The sequence below is a fragment of the Lampetra planeri genome, chromosome 29 (assembly GCF_965212315.1).
Source record: "Lampetra planeri chromosome 29, kcLamPlan1.2.h2, whole genome shotgun sequence".
NCBI classification, from domain to species: domain Eukaryota; kingdom Metazoa; phylum Chordata; class Hyperoartia; order Petromyzontiformes; family Petromyzontidae; genus Lampetra; species Lampetra planeri.
In genome coordinates, this window is record NC_136135.1 from 12,045,425 (window position 1) to 12,065,932 (window position 20,508).

General features: G+C 52.7%; 1 protein-coding gene and 1 non-coding gene across 6 annotated transcripts in view; both read right to left on the reverse strand.

Moving 5' to 3' along the window:
- LOC144728681 (retroviral integration site protein Fli-1 homolog) overlaps positions 1-20,508 on the reverse strand; it is a 35,497-nt gene that overhangs the window by 5,973 nt on the left and 9,016 nt on the right. For 4 of the 5 annotated variants that reach the window (XM_078608285.1, XM_078608283.1, XM_078608284.1 and 1 more), the window contains exons 2-4: positions 14,824-15,116; positions 2,564-2,724; positions 1,313-1,516 (exon numbers count right to left, since the gene is read on the reverse strand). In XM_078608285.1, the coding sequence (XP_078464411.1) occupies positions 1,313-1,516; positions 2,564-2,724; positions 14,824-15,038 (580 nt within the window). In that variant the 5' untranslated portion in view covers positions 15,039-15,116. Of the gene's footprint in view, positions 1-1,312; positions 1,517-2,563; positions 2,725-6,079; positions 6,475-14,823; positions 15,117-20,508 lie in introns of those variants that run through there. The other variant, XM_078608286.1, reaches the window with a different exon arrangement.
- Positions 4,352-4,458, reverse strand: LOC144728701 (U6 spliceosomal RNA). Its single transcript, XR_013587558.1, has one exon. It is a non-coding gene; the product is annotated as a U6 spliceosomal RNA (small nuclear RNA).

Here is a 20,508-nt window from a genome sequence, read left to right on the forward strand (position 1 = left end):
CACACACAGTTGTGGGGAGGGGCGGCAGCACTTTCCCACCCACTTTGCATGAGAGTGAGGTTTGTTGCGCGACAGTAAAGCTGATGTCTAATTCTCAGAGATGGAGCCAAATTAAGTGTAGAACCAAATCTAATGTGATGGTGGATTTGTTTTGTGTGCAGTCATTGGTGACCAACTCGCTGCACTTGAGAGCCCAGTTTGATCACAACTCAGTCCGTGGTGACGCAGTGGTGAAACTCGTGCCTGCCTCCTAGCAACAAGCGCTTGTGTTCGATTCCCGACTCGGGGCTTTTCTGATTTGAGTTGCTATGTTATCTCCCTTTTCCGCATGGGCTTCCTCCCACAGATAAAACCACAGGTATGTTCTTCCTCCTATAGCTGAACCCACAGGTATGGTCTTCCTCCCAATGCTGAACCCACAGGTTTGGGCTTCCTCCTATAGCTGAATCCACAGGTTTGGGCTTCCTCCCATGGCTAAACCACAGGTAAGGGGTTCCTCCCACATAGGCACAATGTAACTGAAATTGGTCATCCCAGGACTGAAAGATCACCTGCCAGCTACTTAATTACGATCACACAGCAGTAGCAGCAGCAGGAGCAGTAGCAGCAGCAGGAGCAGCAGCAGGAGCAGCAGCAGGAGCAGCAGCAGCAGGAGCAACAGCAGCAGCAGGAGCAGCAGGAGCAGGAGCAGCAGCAGGAGCAGCAGCAGCAGGAGCAGCAGGAGCAGCAGGAGCAGCAGCAGGAGCAGCAGCAGCAGCAGGAGCAGCAGCAGCAGGAGCAGCAGCAGGAGCAGCAGCAGCAGGAGCAACAGCAGCAGCAGGAGCAGCAGCAGCAGGAGCAGCAGTAGCAGCAGCAGCAGGAGCAACAGCAGCAGCAGGAGCAGCAGCAGGAGCAGCAGCAGGAGCAGGAGCAGCAGGAGCAGCAGGAGCAGCAGCAGGAGCAGCAGCAGGAGCAGCAGGAGCAGGAGCAGCAGGAGCAGCAGCAGCAGGAGCAGCAGGAGCAGCAGCAGGAGCAGCAGCAGGAGCAGCAGGAGCAGCAGGAGCAGCAGCAGGAGCAGCAGCAGGAGCAGGAGCAGCAGGAGCAGCAGGAGCAGCAGCAGGAGCAGCAGGAGCAGCAGCAGCAGGAGCAGCAGGAGCAGCAGCAGGAGCAGCAGCAGGAGCAGCAGCAGGAGCAGCAGCAGGAGCAGCAGCAGCATCACCCCCTCCCTCCCCGGCTGCGAACACTTGGCAGGAGGCTCCTGAAGGAGATGTCTGTGACTCGGCGAGAGCGAGCCCGTCTCAAGCTGGGAGACGCGCAGCGCGAGGTGGCTCACTCTCGCGGAGGTAGTTGAGGTGGGAGAGCAGCATGTCGGCGTTGTAGGCCGAGGTGAGCTGCGCCATGTCCTCCTTGCTCATCTTGCACAGATCCTGGCCGTCCAGCGCGTGGAAGAGCGGCGCCTCCACGCTCACGAGCGCGTACTCCTTCACCGCCCAGTCCAGCCACTGGCGCACGTGCGCCGCGCTCCACAGCATGGGGTCTGCACGCGCAGACGGACATCAACACCACGCCACCAAAGACAAAGATCCCCCGTGTAGCCTTAGCAGACTGTTGGGGCAAGTGATGTTAGCGAGTAGCGGCATCTTCAAAGGCCAGCCACATAACCACGGCCGCAACCACAGCCTCGGCCACAACCACACACACCACCACCCACACCACCACTCACACCACCACCCACACCACCACTCACACCTCCTCACACCTCCGCACACATCACCAAAGATCCCCCGTGTAGCCTTAACAGACTGTTGGGGCAAGTGCTGTAAGCGAGTAGCAGCACCTGTGAAGGCCGGTACTATGGCACACGAGGGGGTGGGTGGCCAGCACCACGTCCGGCCGCCGCAGTGACAATATTTGTACACAAAGCACCAGGTACTCATTTGAGGCTGGGTGGACCTACGGGAGGCCCAGCATCGGTTCACATATTCGTCACTGTTGTTGGCCGCGAGTGGGATTTGAACTCCGGTCGCCAGGTTCGCAGCGCAGCGCTAACCACTACACCACCGCTCCTCTCACCACCACCACCCAGTGCACACGCAGCGCTAACCACTACACCACCGCTCCTCCCACCACCACCACCCAGCGCACACGCAGCGCTAACCACTACACCACCGCTCCTCCCACCACCACCTAGCGCACACGCAGCGCTAACCACTACACCACCGCTCCCCCACCACCACCACCTAGCGCACACGCAGCGCTAACCACTACACCACCGCTCCCCCACCACCACCACCCAGCGCACACGCAGCGCTAACCACTACACCACCGCTCCTCCCACCACCACCTAGCGCACACGCAGCGCTAACCACTACACCACCGCTCCCCCACCACCACCACCTAGCGCACACGCAGCGCGCTGGGGCAAATGTGATGTGATGTCACGGAGACCATGCCCGGCCGTCTTTGTCTCCCCAGGGCCGATGAGTGGGTGTGAGTGTATAGTTGGAATGAGTGTTGTTGTGTAGTGTGATGCCATCACTGGTTACACTGATTAATACGGCGCGTGCGAGCGCGCGGTTTGTACCCGCGGGCACGATGACGCGCTTCTCGTTGGTGGTCATGTTGGGAGGAGGCGGGGAGCCCTTCTCCACGTAGCCGTAGCCCAGCTGCTGCGACGCGTCCACACCGCCGCTCGCTGCCGTCTTGGCCCTCTTCGTCACGCTGCTGCAGTCCACCGGCGCCTCTCTGTGCGAGACAAACCGGCGCTGAGATCAGCGATTCGCCCGCGTTTTAACTACATACAGATTAAAACACATTTTATTTTCATCGTCCGATATCCTAAATGATCGGCAACGTTTGAAGTAACGTCTTTTTAACATGATAAAGGATGATTGTAGAAATAATATTGAATACGTGCATGAGATACATTGGCGAAAGTCGAACACGGGATAACGAACCAATCAGAAGCCGGGAAGAGCGCGCGCGCGCCGATATTTCGCTGCACGTGGCCTGTGCCCGCCACACGGGAGCACGTGTCACGGAGTGTCGACTCAACGGCCATGAGCAGCGGAACATCGACAACGTTGACACCTGAGCCCCGTGGTGGCGAGATGTTAACTCCCTCGCCTGGTATACAGGAGGCTGTGAATTAGATCCCGACTCTGACGCCTGCTGCTGTATATTTGGAGTTGCGTGTCTCTCTCTCCCCGTGGTCGCGTGGATTTTTCCTCCGGGTCCTCCGGTTTCCCCCTCCAGATTTATAATCAACGTCACGTGTTTAGAGTATATGGCTGCTATAATTGTCCACATGATTATAAGGGGCCGTCCATAAATGACGTCACACACCTGGGGGGGGAGGGGTCAGACATTTGTGACGATGTGTGACGAGGAGGGGGGGTTTGAGAAATGTGACGTCACATCAAAATGCGCAACTTGAAATAAATGTAGAATTGTTATAACAATACTAATTTTGTTTAATTTTCATGATTAACTATTTGATTATTTAAATTTACTAAGGTCACCTTTTATTTGCTCCATGAAGGAGCATTTTGCTTCTCCATGGGAGAATGGAGAAGCATACATTAAAAAAAAATTATGATTGTTATTAAACATTTTGATTCTAATGATTCTACCAGGGATTTTCATTCTGTGGAATGCATATATGATTGTTGTAATTGTACTCTCCATTTTTTTAGTTTTACTACAAAGTTTCAAGTATTTTTGTTTGTAGTTATAATTACTTTTAATATTTTATAATTATAAGATAATTTCAATATAATATTCTGAACATCTGCTGTTTTAGTTAGACTTTTAATATTTTAAAGTGGATTTTATGCTAAATTTAAGCTTTCCAACACCTCCTAAACTCAAACTCATGAAACACTTTTCATGAGTTTGAGTTTAATTGATGTTTACATGACGGATGATACTGTTGAGCCAGTTGCCCGGCTATTTTCCCGGGAGATCCGCGGTGCGTGATTCGATAATATAATGAGGACATACTAATTAAGTGTTAGCACAAATACAACATATGCTGTATTGTCTAAAGAGTTAAATATAGCAACACAAAGCATGCCATCTGAGTGAGCACAGCATGACTCATTATATCTTAATTTGGAGCTTTCGTGACTGCAGGGATTACTCTTTGGTTCTTTCGGTAAAGTCACGCATAAAGATAAAATAATAAATTAAATAATAGTATACTACGACGTTTCGATTGCAACACAAGCAATCATCATCAGGTATAAAAGAAATAGCAACAAAAATCTAACCAGAAAACTATAGACAGACATATAAGCAGACAGATATCACAAAGATACACAGAGAGAGAACACGTATCGGCACAAAGAGAGAGATCGTCTCTGTGACGAGGCCTTAAATAGAACGCTTCACGAATTTGCGTGTCATCCTTGCGCAGGGGCCATGCTAATCTTCTCTGTATCGTTCCAATTTTAGTATATGTACTGCCGGAGCAAGTAGAGAGAGGGTGGGCGGGGGCGGAGAGAGGGAGGGGGCAAAGAAAAAATGAGCATGTCAATGAGTACGACGACGTGTGGTACAGTACGCAAGCTTGAAAATTAGGTGAACGGGAGAGAGACACACTAAAATTAAATAACCTAGAAAATTATCGAAATGTAATGTAATGCAACACAGAGAGTCTTTTATACCTGATGATGATTGCTTGTGTTGCAATCGAAACGTCGTAGTATACTATTATTTAATTTATTATTTTATCTTCATACGTGACTTCACCGAAAGAACCAAAGAGTAATCCCTGCAGTCACGAAAGCTCCAAATTAAGATTGAACCACTTCTACGGGGAAGTTTTAAGCTTATCTTCTCTCTCTCTCTGGGTTTTTTGTTTTCTCTCTCTGCCTGTGTCCTCTCTTTGGAATTTTCACACTTAAATTCTAACTTAGCAATCTTTGAAATACGTAATCAATCAGGCTATGCGTTAATTGTGTGTTGACCGACTCTCTGTGTTGCATTACATTACATTTCGATAATTTTCTAGGTTATTTAATTTTAGTGTGTCTCTCTCCCGTTCACCTAATTTTCAAGCTTGCGTACCGTACCACGCGTCGTCTTCCTAATTTTCAAGCTTGCGTACCGTACCACACGTCGTCGTACTCATTGACATGCTACTTTTTTCTTTGCCCCCTCCCTCTCTCCGCCCCCGCCCACCCTCTCTCTATTTAAGGCCTCGTCACAGAGACGTCTCTCTCTTTGTGCCGATACGTGTTCTCTCTCTGTGTATCTTTGTGATATCTGTCTGCTTATATGTCTGTCTATAGTTTTCTGGTTAGATTTTTGTTGCTATTTCTTTTATACCTGATGATGATTGCTTGTGTTGCAATCGAAACGTCGTAGTATACTATTATTTAATTTATTATTTTATCTTTATACGTGACTTTACCGAAAGAGTCATCACTCATTATGTCGAGTGTGCATGTGAATACAAATGCGACTTTTGGACAAATGGCACGGGTACAACAGTACAAACGAGACAGAGCGAGACAGAAAGTACAAACGAGATAGAGCAAGGCAGGCAGTACAAACGAGATGGAGCAACACAAGCAGTACAATTGTAGAGGAGTATTGTGAGTAACCAATGAAGGGGCGAGCAGAGGGAGGTGTGAGCGGGTTGCCAATCAAGAATGACGTAACGTCACGGGTTATGAAACGGGCTTTGGAGAGCACCCTCGGGAACATGGGTGGAGTCGAGCTGGGGGGGAGGAGCCGCCTAAAGGGTTCTTAAGGGGGGCCCCTTGACGGAGGCGTGGTCGTCGTAGGGAGCCAGGGTAAGGATCGGCTGCAGAGGGTCTCTCCCTCCTCGTCGCGGAGCGGTGTTGGCTGAACCCCTGCTCCAGGCAGACGAGGGAGAGAGCCCAAAGGGTAGCCGAGGGTAGGACCCAAATAGTATTCTGTTTCCGGGGTAAAGGACTGATATAGAGTGCACCTACACTGGTGTGAGCATAGGATGTTGAGTGTAACAGTGTTTTATTAAATGGCAACAGCCCTTCCTCATCTACGCGTGGTTCTACTCCACTACATTTCGTGCCAGCAGTAGCCAAGTTAGCCACTAAGCGAAAGAACCCACCCGTTGTGCAGTCGGATGACGAGGACGGCCTGGATGTGGTCCCTACGATGCCCCCGGAGATGCGTCTCATGCAGCCGGTGCAGGAGGAGGATACTGATCCCGCCCGGCCACCAACGTCGGAGAACTGGTGGATCGCCGCAAGCCATCTCGGTCAGCTGTTGGAGACCGCCGCGCGCCTGGTCCCGCAGATGTCCACGGCGGTAGTTCAGCCGCACGTGGCCATTGGCGAGTCGGAACTGCAATTTCCCGCCATTTTTTTGAGCGCCACGCAGGTGTTTTGTGCCATTTTGTCTTCACCTGCGACACAGCAACCGGGCGCCATTTTGTCTTTACCTGTGTACGCAGCAACCGGGCGCCATTTTGTCTTCACCTGCAACGCAGCAACCGGACGCCATTTTGTCTTCACCTGCGACACAGCAACCGGGCACCATTTTGTTTTCACCTGCGATGCAAGTATCGGGCGCCATTGTTCCGGCCGCACACACACCGCCGATCACCCAACTTGGTGCACTCGCGCCGGATTCCGCCCCGCTATGGGGGTTAAACATTGCCGCCTGCCTCCGGTTCGCACATTCGTCGTGTCGGGAGGTGATTGGAAAGCTTTTCAGTGTCATTTTGAAGCGGCGTATGTCTCTGTCGCGTGGTCGAGTGAAGAGGCTCTGCATTCGCTGCCAACGGCCTTGGACAATGACTCCTTGGCCGCGTTTAATTCCATCCCGGCCATAGATCGAGTGACACTCCTGCAAGTGTGCGCGCAGATGGCCGTCATCTTCGACTCGCCATCGAACGCGCACCGAAGGTTTTTTCTGCGGAGGCAGGGGGAAGCCGATACGCCTCCCGCTTTTCGCAGCGCGATGCTGGCGCTCGGGCAAGCGGCTTACCCTAAGATCGACTCGGCGGCGTTCGACTCCCTGACGCTAGAACATCTGCTTTTGCTGGCACGGGAGCTGGGCATCGTTTTGTCTGTCGCGAAGGAGGCCGACGTATCCTCTCTTGAAGTGGCCCAGGGCATTCAGGCCCACATCGGCCTGCGCCAGTGGCCAGGGGTGGCAGCGTGTGCAGGGGATGTTAAGCCACTGGAAGTTGTCACACCACAGGAGGATGAGCAGGCGTGCGCCTTCATTGCATGCGACCAGCGCGGGAGGGGTGCCATTGGACGTCGACCGGGAGGGCAATGGCGGGCGAGGGCTCCTCCCTCGCTGAGGGCCTCGGCCCACCACTTGCTTCTAGTGTGGCCAGTCGGGCCACATCACCAAGGGTTGCCGAAACGACTTCGGAGCCTTCTCTAGCCTCTTCCTCTAGGCCAAAGGCAAGTCGGGACACATTATTCACTTGGCCGCTCCCCACACCTCATTCATCTAGCGGGGGTCGGGTATCAGATTGCTGTGTCACACCAAACGTGGTTGAATCTCGTGAATAGAGTTCACAGTCGCTCGCCGAGTGGCCAAAGGGCGTGTGGCAATAGGACGCGCTCGCACATCGGGTGGTGGCAGCAGCGTCAAGTTCCTCCGCAGTTATGGGTCATATTCAAGGGGTGGAGGTACGCATTTTAGTGGATACAGGTGCGTCTGCCACCATTATATCAGACACAATTTTCAGTATTTTGTCGCATGACGTTGGATGGTTGAACCTGGTCGCCAGAGCTTGTGTAGCCGCAAACGGGGGGAGTTTGGGGTATTTTGGGACAGATTACCGCCTCCATACGAATCGGGGATATCGAATTGGTGGGTCCCATGTTGGTTTCCAAGACATTGGCGATGCCATGTGTTTTGGGTACAGACTTTCAGGCCAAAATGCCCCTCAAGATCTTAATCGATCAGGGATGTATGGAGATGTAATCAGGCCGCCGATTGAGATTTTTACACTCCCCCACTCGCTTGACTTCAGTTGCCGCCAGTGTCCAGGCCCTGGCTATGGAATCAGTGAGGATTCCGCCAGGTACTCAAATGCTTGTGCCCTTGAGGTTGCGGAAACACCTACAATCGCCAGTCACTGACACAGGAATCCTTATTGTTCTGCCTCACGGCAGGAGTTTTGCCTCACGGCAGATGGGGGGGGGGGGGGGGGCGTATGTACACAGGGATTTCCTGTTTTTGATGCTGGTTTTGGTCACGTGACCAGGAAGTTGCGAATTAAGATTCCCGCTTAACCACGCGGGCGTCGGCCATTACGCACATAATTCAAGATGGCGGCACACATCACGTCCCAGTGAAGCCAGCCGCAGTTGTCCATCGTGGGACTTTGAGAAACATTGTCTGTAAGTTTGTTTATGTTCTTATAATATTGGCAATGCTGTTGTAATGTTGGAATGACCGTTATAGTGATGTAAATGCCTTATGGTGCTGTTAAGTTGTTGTGGTAAATACGAGGCCTAGTTAGCAACGAAGCCTGCAACTTTCCTTATTGTGGATGTTACTTGTAATTTCGTAGGTCGAGTCAGACTTGTGTCCAGGTGGCTATGTTGCGATCCTGAGAGCGAAGATGACGAAGTATCTCATCCACAGTTTAGTGTTACGTGTAATGCGGTACATTTAGGTGGAGTGTGATGAATACATGATGTGCCTTTATGCAACGCAGCGGCTTGTGCTATTGTGTAGTTGTTCAGTGGTAGTGTGGGGGCCTGGTCCATCCAGGGTCTATTGCTGGGAAACATGTTATCTGGGACAATGTTCTGGTGCTGTGGTGTTCATTGTGTTGGTGTTTCCGGGTTATAACAGATGCTGTATCTGTGTTTTCTCACCAGTTTTACCTCGTTAAACTCAATAAATGACGTTTGGAGTCGGACGTTCATCCTGGCTCTGAGGGTTTATTGAACGCGAAGTTAACTATTCAGCTAGCGGTGCAACGCAGCACACAGCGAGGCCGAGACACTTATAACTCCCTCAAATTTTTTATCGCGAAGTTCTTCCCTAGTGGGGGCCCTGACGGTCATGGCATTAAACCAGGAACCCTTTGTGCAAGTTGTTAACGCGGGTCCGTCGCAGGTGGTCATCCAGGCGGGCACCGTCCTAGTGCATGCGACCCCGGCCCAGTCAGCGGAAGACACCACGCCCATTGATGGTCTTGTTGGCAGTGTGGTTGGAGCTAACGATTCGGACAGGGAGTGGATCGATAGGCTTTGCTCGGAGAATCCGCACCTATCACTTGAAGAGTGCGATCGCCTTCGGGTGCTTTTGAATAAATACGGCGGCGTTTTTAGTCAGGGAAAATTTGATATAGGCCGCACTTCCCTCTTATCTCATCACATCGACATGGGAAATTCGCCCCCCATTTGGTTAAACTCTCACCGGCTAAGTCCTGGAGAGAAAGATCATGTCCATGTGGCTGTTGATGAGATGTTGGCGGCGGACATCATCTCTCCCTCTAATAGCCCGTGGGGGGCCCCCATTGTTTTGGTTAAAAAGCAGGATGGGGGTCTCCGGTTTTGCTTTTACTTTCACAAACTTAATACATTTTCTGTGGCAGATGCCTACCCGCTTCCCCGCATGGGTGCGCGGTACTTTTCGACCCTGGATTTGTTATCGGGATTTTGGCAGTTACCGTTGGACAATGAATCGAAGCCGTAAACCGCGTTCCGCACACCCCAGGGTTTGTTTTATTTTAATTAGCTCCGGATGGGCTTCTACTCGGCCCCGGCCACTTTCCAGTGCCTCATGGAGTTAGTCTTAGTGGGCCTACAGTGGGACTCGTGTCATATATTTGGACGACATTATCGTTTTCAGCCGCACATTTGATGAACATTTGCAGCATCTGGAGTCGGTTTTCATCAAGGAACGCGCTGCCAACCTCAAATTTTAACCCAAAAAGTGCCACTTGTTGCAGTTGTCTATGAGGTATTTTGGTCATGTGGTGAGCGCATCGGGGGTTGCCACCGACCCTGACAAAACTGCATGTGTTCGTGCTTACCCAACCCCCCCCCCCCCCCCCTTTCGTGGGGTTTGCCTCGTACTTCCGCCGTTTTGTCCGGGATTTCGCGACTATTGCCAAGCCACTCCACACGCTGTGTGCTAAGGGCTAGAAATTTCATTGGGGCAAGGCAGAGGAGGCAGCGTTTGTCGCGCTTAGAAATTCCCTCGCTGACACGCCTCCCCTGGGTAACCCCGACTTCTCGCTGCCCTTTGTCCTGGATACCGATGCCAGCGACACGGGCATAGGTGCCGTACTTTCCAGGGTGGTCGACGGCGCCGAATGGGTCATGGGCTCCAGCAGCCGCGTGTTGTCCTCCGTGGAGCAGCGGTATTGTGTAATGCGTAGAGAGCTGCTAGCCATTGTGTACTTCGTACAGTTGTACAGGCCCTACTTTTATGGTAGGTGGTTTATTGTCCGTACGGATCATGCCACCTTACAATATTCCCTGTGCATAGATCAACCTTTCAGTCAGCTTTGTCTCAGTTGGCACTGGATGGGGTTTGTCAATGTACCACGGGCACCAGTCGCTGTAGGCCTGCAGTGGGGAGTGCGCCACAGTTGCTATCGACTGCCGGCGCAGCTCCTCCTCAGGAAGTGCCAATAGCCACAGATTGCGGACTGGGCCTCACGCACAGTGAGTGGTCCTGCCTACAGATGAATGATACCTCTCTGTTGAAACTAAGACGCCGTATTAAGGTGTTCAACCCTAACGCCTCTCCGGCGGGGTCCCCTGTTGTTGTCCTTCATGACGGCCTCCTCATGCATTGGGACACTGAGTTTTTGAAGTACTGTGTTGTGGTGCCCACAGTCCTCCTAGGGAAATTGACTCACGTAATGCACGAGAAATTGATGAACTTGGATGTCCGGAAAACCCTGTTAACAATCAAGCAGGACTATTATTGGCCGGGAAACCTCCAAGGTTGCACGATCGGCCCCCGCTACGATCGATCAAGGTGTCGCGCGTTAACGAGCTTGTGGCCCTCGACATTCTAGGCCCATTCCCTACTTCTCAAAGGGACTACAAGTATCTCTTGGTCGGGGTAGAATACCTCACCCACTGGCCCATGGCATGGCCCCTGCCTGATCAGTCGGCTGCATCCATAGCCAATGCCTTCTTACACAGTTATGTGTTGGACAAGGGGGCCCCTGAGCAACTCCTGATGGACTAGGGTAAAAATGTATCATTGGAATTGTTGAAAGAAGTGTGTGAACTCATGGGCACAAAGACAGTTAGAACTTCACCCTACCACCCTCAAACCGATGGTATGGTTGAGCGCTTACATTGCACCCTCACGTCCATATTGCGCCACCAAGACAACGCGACCCAGTCGGATTGGGACTCTTATATTCCGGGCATCCTTGCCGCATACAGATTGGCCCCTCACGCCTCAACAGGATTTTCCCCTTTCTATTTAATGTATGGGAGGGAGCCCGAACCCCCGATGCACATACAATTGGGCATGGGCCCATCTAAAAAGGGATCCACCGTGCCCACCTCAATGAAGGTCACGTTGAATAGGTTGCGGGAAGCACGCGAGGTCGCCACAAGTAATTTGGCCAACCGACAAGCGGCTAACGAGCAGTTAGAGGAACATCGGGGATCCGGGCTTCCATGAAGGAAGGGGGAGAAAGCGGGGTTGCATTGCCCCCAGGTACCCCTAGGGACATCCCCCAAGTGACATCGCCTGTGGCAAGGTCCCGTTGAGGTCATTGAGGTCCGCCACCCACAGTGTGTTCGCATCCGGTTCGGTCGGCGTTGCTGGATTGTTCACCCGTCCAGGTAAAAAATATATGTTTTGCCCTGTTCCGACAAATTATCCCCAGTTCCGGAGCGGCCAGTGAATGATGTGTCCGACGAGCCGAGCCACCAGGAAGCGGTGCAGCAAAAGCTTTCTGTCTCTCCGTCCACAGGACTCCTCTGAATCGCCCCCGATGAGTTGCCTGCACTGTCGTCAGGAGAAAAGCTGACATCCGAGGACGCACCGCCCTCGCACAGGCAGAATGCTGCTCGCGAGAGCGGTCCAGCGTCACGTACATGGTTCAGAGGCACTCTGTTCAGCTTAGCACAGCCTTCTGGGCCCGTTATCAACAGACATCCGTCGTCGCCGATGATGGTCGGCACCACAGACTGAGGGATGAAGGCCTTCCTTCGCACTTGCCGTTCTGCCTTAATACCCTTGTTATTCTCCCGCAGACGGCCTTGCCTCCTCACTTCCGGCGCTGTTGTTATTGTTGTTACTGTTATAATTGTGTTATTATTCCTCTGCTGATTGCTATCACCCCCCCCCACCGCAATTTTAACTGATGTTAGCAGCCAGGACGGCTGATCTAACCAATGAAGGGGCGATCAGAGGGAGGTGCGAGCGGGTTGTCAATCAAGAATCACGTAACATCACGGGATACGGAATGGGCTTTGGAGAGCACCTTTGGGAACATGGGTGGAACTGAGCTGGGGGGGAGGAGCCTCCCAAAGGGTTCTTAAGGGGGGCCCCGTGACGGGGGCGTGGTCGTCGTAAGGAGCCAGGATAAGGATCGGCTGCAGAGGGTCTCTCCCTCCTTGTCGCGGAGCGGTGTTGGCTGAACCCCCGCTCCGGGCAGACAAGTGAGAGAACCCAAAGGGTAGCCGAGGGTAGGACCCAAATAGTATTCTGTTTCCGGGGTAAAGGACCGAGATAGAGTGCACCTACACTGGTGTGAACGTAGGATGTTGAGTGTGACAGTATTTTATTAAACGGCAACAGCCCTTATAGAATTCCTCGTATACACGTGGTTCTACTGCACTACACAATCGAGACAGGGTGAGAAAAGCAGTGCAAACACGATGGAGCAAGACAGACAGTACAACGAGATGGAGTGAGACAGACAGTACTAGCGAGACAGATAATATAAGCAATGGAGTCAACTCAGGAAACAATAGCAACGAGGCAGACTGAGAACAATGTCTCGCAATGAGGCAGACAGCGAATCGTGACCATGATTGGCGGGGTGTGGGGAGGTGGGGGTTAGCTCGTACGGCCATGTCAGTATACAGCCCTATGGGATTGTCACACCAGGCATCAAAAAAACACCAAACAACGAATGTAGCACCACGAATGGCTCAAAGGGGCTTACGTTCATGAATAGAACACGCGTGGTTGCACCACATTATCCCACGTGGCAGCTATGACCCAGCGGTGTGTGGAGGCATCCAGCGAGGGTTGGTGGATCACCGCACACACAGACGTTGTGAAACTCCCTTCCCCGTGGACGTCGAGAAGGTGTCATGCCATGGCATGCCAGAAGCCGACAGTCCAGAAAGTGGACTATTTGTTTGCATCTGCGCGAGGATATAGTGTTGCCCCCTCATGCAAGGCGTTGGGTTTCTGCGGCTGCTCTGGTGTCATCCCCACGTGTATACAACCCGTCATTGGTTGGTTGAAAATGCCTTAAAATAAATACCCAATGCAGGACCCTCCAGAGAAAGAGTCTCACGACTCAGCGCGTCTCCCCTGGATAAACATGTTAATTATTATCATCATAATTATCATAATCATTGGTATAATTAAGTTACACAATGCCACTGAATTCAGTGCATGAAACCACCGCTGATAAAAGGGACGTGCTCCCAGCTGACTGTGGGGCTGATAATGATGATGTGTGTGCGTGTGATGAAGTGTCCACCTTTTTGCAGGGAGACAAATGTGGGAAGAGATGTGGAACGTCTGCCTATGAACGTTATCTCTATGGGGACTTTTTAGCCAGTATCAACAATGGTCCCATAGATATAACTGCTCAACCCGAGGTATTAATACTCTGACACGTGTGTCGTGTACTAATTCACAGACACTAGTAAGAGGTACTCTCTCTTTTATACCGGGTCGGGACAGCCAACATGCTGCCAGACCCACAGCTTTAAGAGGGCGAAGATCACGACGACGACGGCACGACGAGTTCCATTCCAGATCGCAGCAGCCCCGACTGTGAGTCGGAGCTCGACTTTTATCCTCCCCAGCGTGGCCAGGCTCCACCCTCGGCCCCACACCACTCTGGATCCCCCAGAAGGCTCCGTGCCTTGCCCACAGATCCAACTGGTAGAACGGGCTGCTACCCCTAATCCCATTGTCTACCAATCTCCCCGCGGCACGCACTACAGTGACTCATTCAATGTCAGTACACGTGCATCGCCTTTTGACGTTCTCTGGTCTGACACTGGTGAGACAAGGCCATAATAAAGGCTGTCTCTGGTGTAGGCCAATTCGTTTCATGTTTGTTTGCATGTTCTGCCACACGTATGTGTGGTTCATGCAGACTTGATGCCTTGCAATCGGTGTCTATTTGGGGTCTGAACATCTTAACACCTGTTTTATTTCCAGAAAGGGTAAAACCTATTATATCTTTTGTATGATACCTCACGAACGTAATTTACATTATCCGCAAGTAGGCTCAATGATTGCGTCGCGTGTCACTCAAATCATCGACTTGCAACGAGTCAATCAATGCCATCATTCCACACAGCCGCCGTGCAAATTGCTCGTCACTCGCGGGGATTTAAAAACCCGCCACGGCCACGTGCAGCTGGGCCCAAGCACTCGCTCGGGCCTCCGTGCGAGCCCTTGGCAGCCAGGGGGCCTGCACTGCGGGGCCCTTGGCAGCCAGGGGGCCTGCACTGTGGGGCCATGCACTGCGGGGCCTTTCGCAGGCAGGGGGCCTGCACTGTGGGGCCCTGCGCACACCCGAGAGGCGGAGAAAGGAGGAGGAAGGAGCGGAAGGGTGAAGGAGGAAGGGACGTGCGCGCGCTCGCCGGTGGGCTCGTATTTTTGTTGCCGCATCTCGCGATGCGGCAGGCCGCCCGTTACCTGGACTCGACGCCGTTCGCGTGCTCGTACTCGCGCTTGACCGTGACGCGGCCCGCCTGGGCGAGCAGCCATTCGTGCTGCTGGAGCTGCTGCTGCTGGGGCTGGAGCTGCTGCTGGTGCTGGTGATGGGGTTGCTGGTGCTGGTGGTGCTGCTGATGGGTTGTTTTGGCGGCCGGGTCGTAGTCGGCCCCGGAGGAGGAGGAGGACGCGGTCATTTCTGGCGTTTGTGCACGCGCGCTCCCAAAGGAAGGGTCGAACAATGGGCTCTCGTCGCTGACGGCAGATAACGCTTCCTGTGGAAACAACAGGAAAGGGCGAGGACAATGGTGGCCCCGGCTGTGATGCTCGAGGTTGTGATTGTGCGCACGGTTAGGGGTGAAGGGGCAGGGGGGCAGGGATGGGGGGGGGGCGCCCCCCACCGACCCCCGCCACTGTGGGAGCGGTGCCCAGAGCCAGTGATGTAGCTCAGGTATGTATGTAGAATTTCTTTCGCACCGTACGTAGCCAACCGTGCGAATCCGAGGTGCGGGGGAAGGACAACAAACTAAACACAAAAATCAGTTCTAAATAAATTAGTTTTCAATCTAGGTGATTTCAAAGTGCAGAGCTGCGGTGGCTTCCTAATATCGGAAGGAGGAGCGTTCCAGACGGCCGCAGAAGCGCATCCGAAAACGCGCGATTCGGTGACCGGTTTTGTTCGATGATTAACTGCGAAGATGACCCGTGTCGATGGTTTATGCTCCTTGACGAAATCACCGAGGTAGTGTGACTCATTACTGGCAAGCACCCTGTGTGTGTATTGAGTGCGTGTTCGTCGTCAGCCGAACCATTGAGGGCGTTGCGACAGTTATACGGGCACCGAATGTGGGCTCTGGTTTTAAAAATAAATAATAACTTTAGCCCAAAGGCACACAACGTTGAGCGGTCAGCAGCAAACAGCACTCTCGGAGTTGGAATAAAGAAGAGTGAAGGGAAGGAGTATAACAAGAGCGAACATGTTCATGGCATCCTGATTTGTAGAACTATTGATGACAGTTTCACATAATTCACGCACACTTGGGTCAACTGTTGGGAAGTTCAAACAGTTGCTGCAGTCGTCAGATGTTGGTGAGTTATACTTCCAGAAATAGCCACATCTGTAACATCGCGAAACCAGCACGGCAATTGTGAGTCAGTGGTCTGAAGGCAACATTCTGACAGAATCAGCAACATTTTTTTAATAACATTAAAGTGGTGGAAATTTCACATTTCTGTGGCAGGGAGCAGGCTATCCATAAGGGCAACCACTGTTGACCTCTGAGCAGCTGGGCATTGACCCTGTGGCATGGAGAAGGGGAGCGGGTTGGAGGGTGGTAATCCCGGGGTCACAAAAACTCCGCCCACAGACGGCCCTGGCCCTGGCCCCGCCACGGCATCCCGCACCATCAGTGCCCGGCTCACTCCGGCGGCGGTCACGACGGAAATTTCCGCCTCCGCAACGGCTTCCCGTGACCCGCCACCTCTCCTCCTCTCGCCCAGCGTGGCCGTACGATGCCGCACTCGCGGCCTTGCGATGTGGTGACAATGATAAAAACAATACAAGTACAGTAATACCCCCATTTATACGTCTCCCACCCTTACCGTCGTTCGCAAATACTTCGTCCCTTGGTTAATACCACGAGCTGATCTCCGAATCAGAATGTGTATTTATATACTGGAGGAATCCGATGAGCGATGAAGCTCTTTTTCACAGATATCCAGTAGGGGCGGGTCTGATGCTTACAACAACAAACAACAACAAACAACAACAAACAACGCAAAACACGACAGGAGTGGAAAGTATAGGAAAGGTAAACAAATCACTTAAAATATACAAACACAACTACATTCTTCGTGTATCTTACCAACCCACGTTTACGTCGCCTCTCAGCCTCCCGCCACCACCACCACCTACTCCACCCCCCGCTGTGAATCGCTGTGAATTACGTCGTTTCGATATTCGTCGTCGCATCATTCAGGAGAGCATCCCTGACGTAAACCGGGGTTTTGCTGTGCTTGCACCTCTCCACTTAGCACGTGGGGAAGAGTCTCACCTCCTCACCCGCCCGATCGCACTGAGCAGCGGTGTGGTCAGCACCTGCGCCCCCCCCACCCAGTTCCGAGCAGCTCGCGATCCACCAGGCGTGGCGACTCTGTGTGAGTCCGTGGATCTCCATGAGTGCACGGGTTTCTGTCTAAGTCTACAGGTCTCTGAGTATGGGTGCCTGTGTGAGTCTATGCGTTTATGTATGCACCTATGGATCTCTGTGTGAGTCTATGGGTTTTTATGTGAGTCTATATTTCTCTTTGTGAGCCAACGGGTCTTTGTGTGAGTCAGCGAGTCTTTGTGTGAGTCAGTGGGTCTCTGTGTGAGTATATGGGTCTTTGTGTGAGTCTATGGGTCTCTATGTGAGTCAGTGGGTCTCTATAACGTTACAGGAATGTGTGATGCCCATGTCCGTATTGGCGGTTGGCACGTGTAGTTGAGGTGTTTCGACTGCGCGCTTCCCTTGAGAAGTGAAGAGGGACCGGGGGGCTTCATCTCTCACTCCATATCTTCCGGAGTGCTGAGAGGCTGTCCTGGAGTCGGGATTGTCGGCGTAAGGCACTACAACTTTAGTGCACGGCACGCCTGCCCATAACGATGCTACGCACGTAATTACAAACATTCCGCACAACCCTTGCCTTCCTTGAAAGTCAGTCCCTGCACATAATATCAAACAATATGTTTACGCATCCCATCAACCGCACGGCCTTGTGGGGCTGAGTGCATCATCCCAGCAGCAGTGGTTCACACGCGAGCACACCTTGGGCCGGTTTTGACGTTCGGTGTCTCATCAGCAGGGACAGGAGTTTGCTCGAAACCAAACGTTGGGAACACTGGGTGCGTGGAGTCGACGTGGGCTACTACCCCGCGAGGTGTCGCGAGGACACGGTCAGGCGAAGAGGTGGCTGTGGCGTGTGCCGAGAATCCGAGACCATTGCCGGAGCAGCGTTCCCGATTGGGCTGCTCTGTCTGAGGTCGAGCGCTGAGAGAGGTTTCACTGGACGTGGCGTTAGGGACCCCGAGGAGGCTTGCGGTGCAATGAACCCGCGGTGGCAACGGAGCGGCTTGGGATGGTCTTAGCGGGGCCCTGCTCCGGAATGTTTGGATGTCTGCCGTCCCGAGTAATTCGGCATGAGTCAGAAAAGTAGTTTCCAAATAAAAACAACGGCGCTCTCGTGAGTAATGCTCAAATTCCACCCACATCGGTTGGATTGCTCCTTGATTCATCGTTGATTTTGGGTTAGGCCATGTAATGAATACCCTCCACCACCCGACTTGGGCAAATATCGTAACAACCGAGCGTGTCAACTACGGGGGCGGGGCGGGGGGTGACACATCTGTGACGGGAGAGACCGGCGACTCGCCTCGCTCTGTAATTCCCATCCACAAACGTTGCCGTTGTTAAATAGCTCCCGATGTGTCACCCAGGTCGCGCGTGCATTGGGGGTGATGCTACTGCACGTGTCTCCTGGCTTCATTTAATCTCCAGTGTGCGACTGTGGTCATCCAGAACAGACCGTACAACGTGTAACCACGCAATGTCTGATCCGCAAATACGACGGCGACATCACAGCGGTGATGCTACACCACTCCGCTCGTGTTCCTGGCGCGGTTGTCTGCTGGCTTGACCACCTGAATGTGAAATTGTAGAATATTTCATCTCCTGCTTTTGATAAAAGCAACGCACATATTGGGGGGGGGGGGGGGGTGTCTGGATACCCACGATCATTGCCAATCGTCATATTGGGAGACCCAGGTCACGCTTGCAGGTGACACTCATCCTCATCTCTTGAGCTCTCTCTCACCTCGTGAAACTAAACACTGCAGGCTGCAGTTGAACCCCGAGTCCAGGGGTCGACAACCTGCGGCTCTGGAGCCGCATGCGGCGGCTCTTTCAGGACTACTTCGTGACGTCATTTATTAAGGACCCACCGTCTCGTATTCACCCACAGTGCATTGCGGCTCTTGAAATAATGAGGGTTTTTTTACGAATTCGAAAAAAAACCTCTCCTCGTTATTGTGGTTGCCGACTCCTGCCCTAGGGCCTGGAGTCGGTCAGTTGAACTCGTAGGCTTGAGGAGTCGGCGTCTGCTGCCCCTCTTTTCGCGAGTGGCTACCACCGCTTCCCTCTGTGCGCTACGTGGGAGATGGAGGAGGAGCAAGTTCACGTCGAGAGCGATGTTTGCCGAGGTGGTTGCGATCGTGCGGGATGGATTGTGTCGACAGGGTGCCACGGTGGCGAGATGTGAACTACCTCGCCTGGCACCTCCACATTTAGAATCAACATCACGCGTTTACACTATTGGGCTGCAATGTATCTCCACGTGATGAGCCACTTCGCTTGTGATGGCCAGGTCGCTTATGCAAAAGAGCTACATAGCTCAGTGGGCCTCACCTGGGTAAAATACCAAAACTAGTTTATAGTTTAGACTGCACACCGTGGCCAGACCGCAGCGGTGGCGCCCCGGCGGGCAGCGAGAGAGGGCAGCGAGAGAGAGGTTCCCAGAGAGGGCAGCGAGAGAGAGAGGCAGCGAGAGAGGGTAGCTTAAATTTGATCTTCCGGCCCGGCAAAGTGACATGATAAACAACGGGCAGCGGGACCCATGATGTTGGGCTACTGGCGACCGGAAGCTCACACGTGATGGGGGCCAGCGTGTGTACTCCCTCCTCTCCCATGCAACGTTGGTTTCATAGCAAGCGACGCGGTGCACAGGTCTCGACACGCAGTGTCTCATCAGCTTTCTTTACTTTACAAGACAATTCGCCACCGTAACGCGCACTGACCTACATGGCTCTTTTTCAGAAGCGACCTGACCACAAACGATAGCTACACGAAGTGGATTATCACGTGGACATTTGTAGCAGCAGCCAAATACTTTAAACGCGTGGTGATGTTGATTCTAAATGTGTATGGAAAACCCGGAGGACCCGCAGAAAAAGCCACGCCACCACGGGAAGAGAGAGAGACGAAATTAAATTTAAAGCTTTCGTGACTGCAGGGATTCATATTCTTGGTTCTTTCGGTAAAGTCACGTAGAAGGGAAATAATAAAATAATAATAAAAAATTTCACGACGTTTCGGCCACAACGCAAGCAGCCGTCCTCAGGTGAAGAACATGGCTGTCGGAAAGACCGCGTCCTAATATTCTTCACCTGAGGACGGCTGCTTGCGTTGTGGCCGAAACGTCGTGAGAATGTTTTTATTTTAATTATTTTATTATTTCCCTTCTACGTGACTTTACCGAAGCAACCGAGAGAGAGACACGCAAATTCTAAACATACAACAGGGTCGTAATCGAACCCACGACCTGTATATCAGGCGAGGTGGTCAACATCTCGCCACCGCGGCGCCCTAGACGGTGTCCGTACTCGGATGGGATGTCCCGAGACGTCTGGATCGGCGTGGAAGTGCAGCAACGTGGATGACCTTTCGCCAGCAGAGGCGTCAATTGCAGGGCTGCGCCTCTAGCTCCTATTATTGGTCACTGCCAAACGCAGTTTCACGAAACAATGAGCAGAGAGCAAATCACGGAGTAGTGCAGATTGGGGGCCCCTAATATTGTGTGGAGAATGGGGAGGTGAAGCGTGGGGGGGAGCAGGGTGAGGGGCAGGGTGCGCCC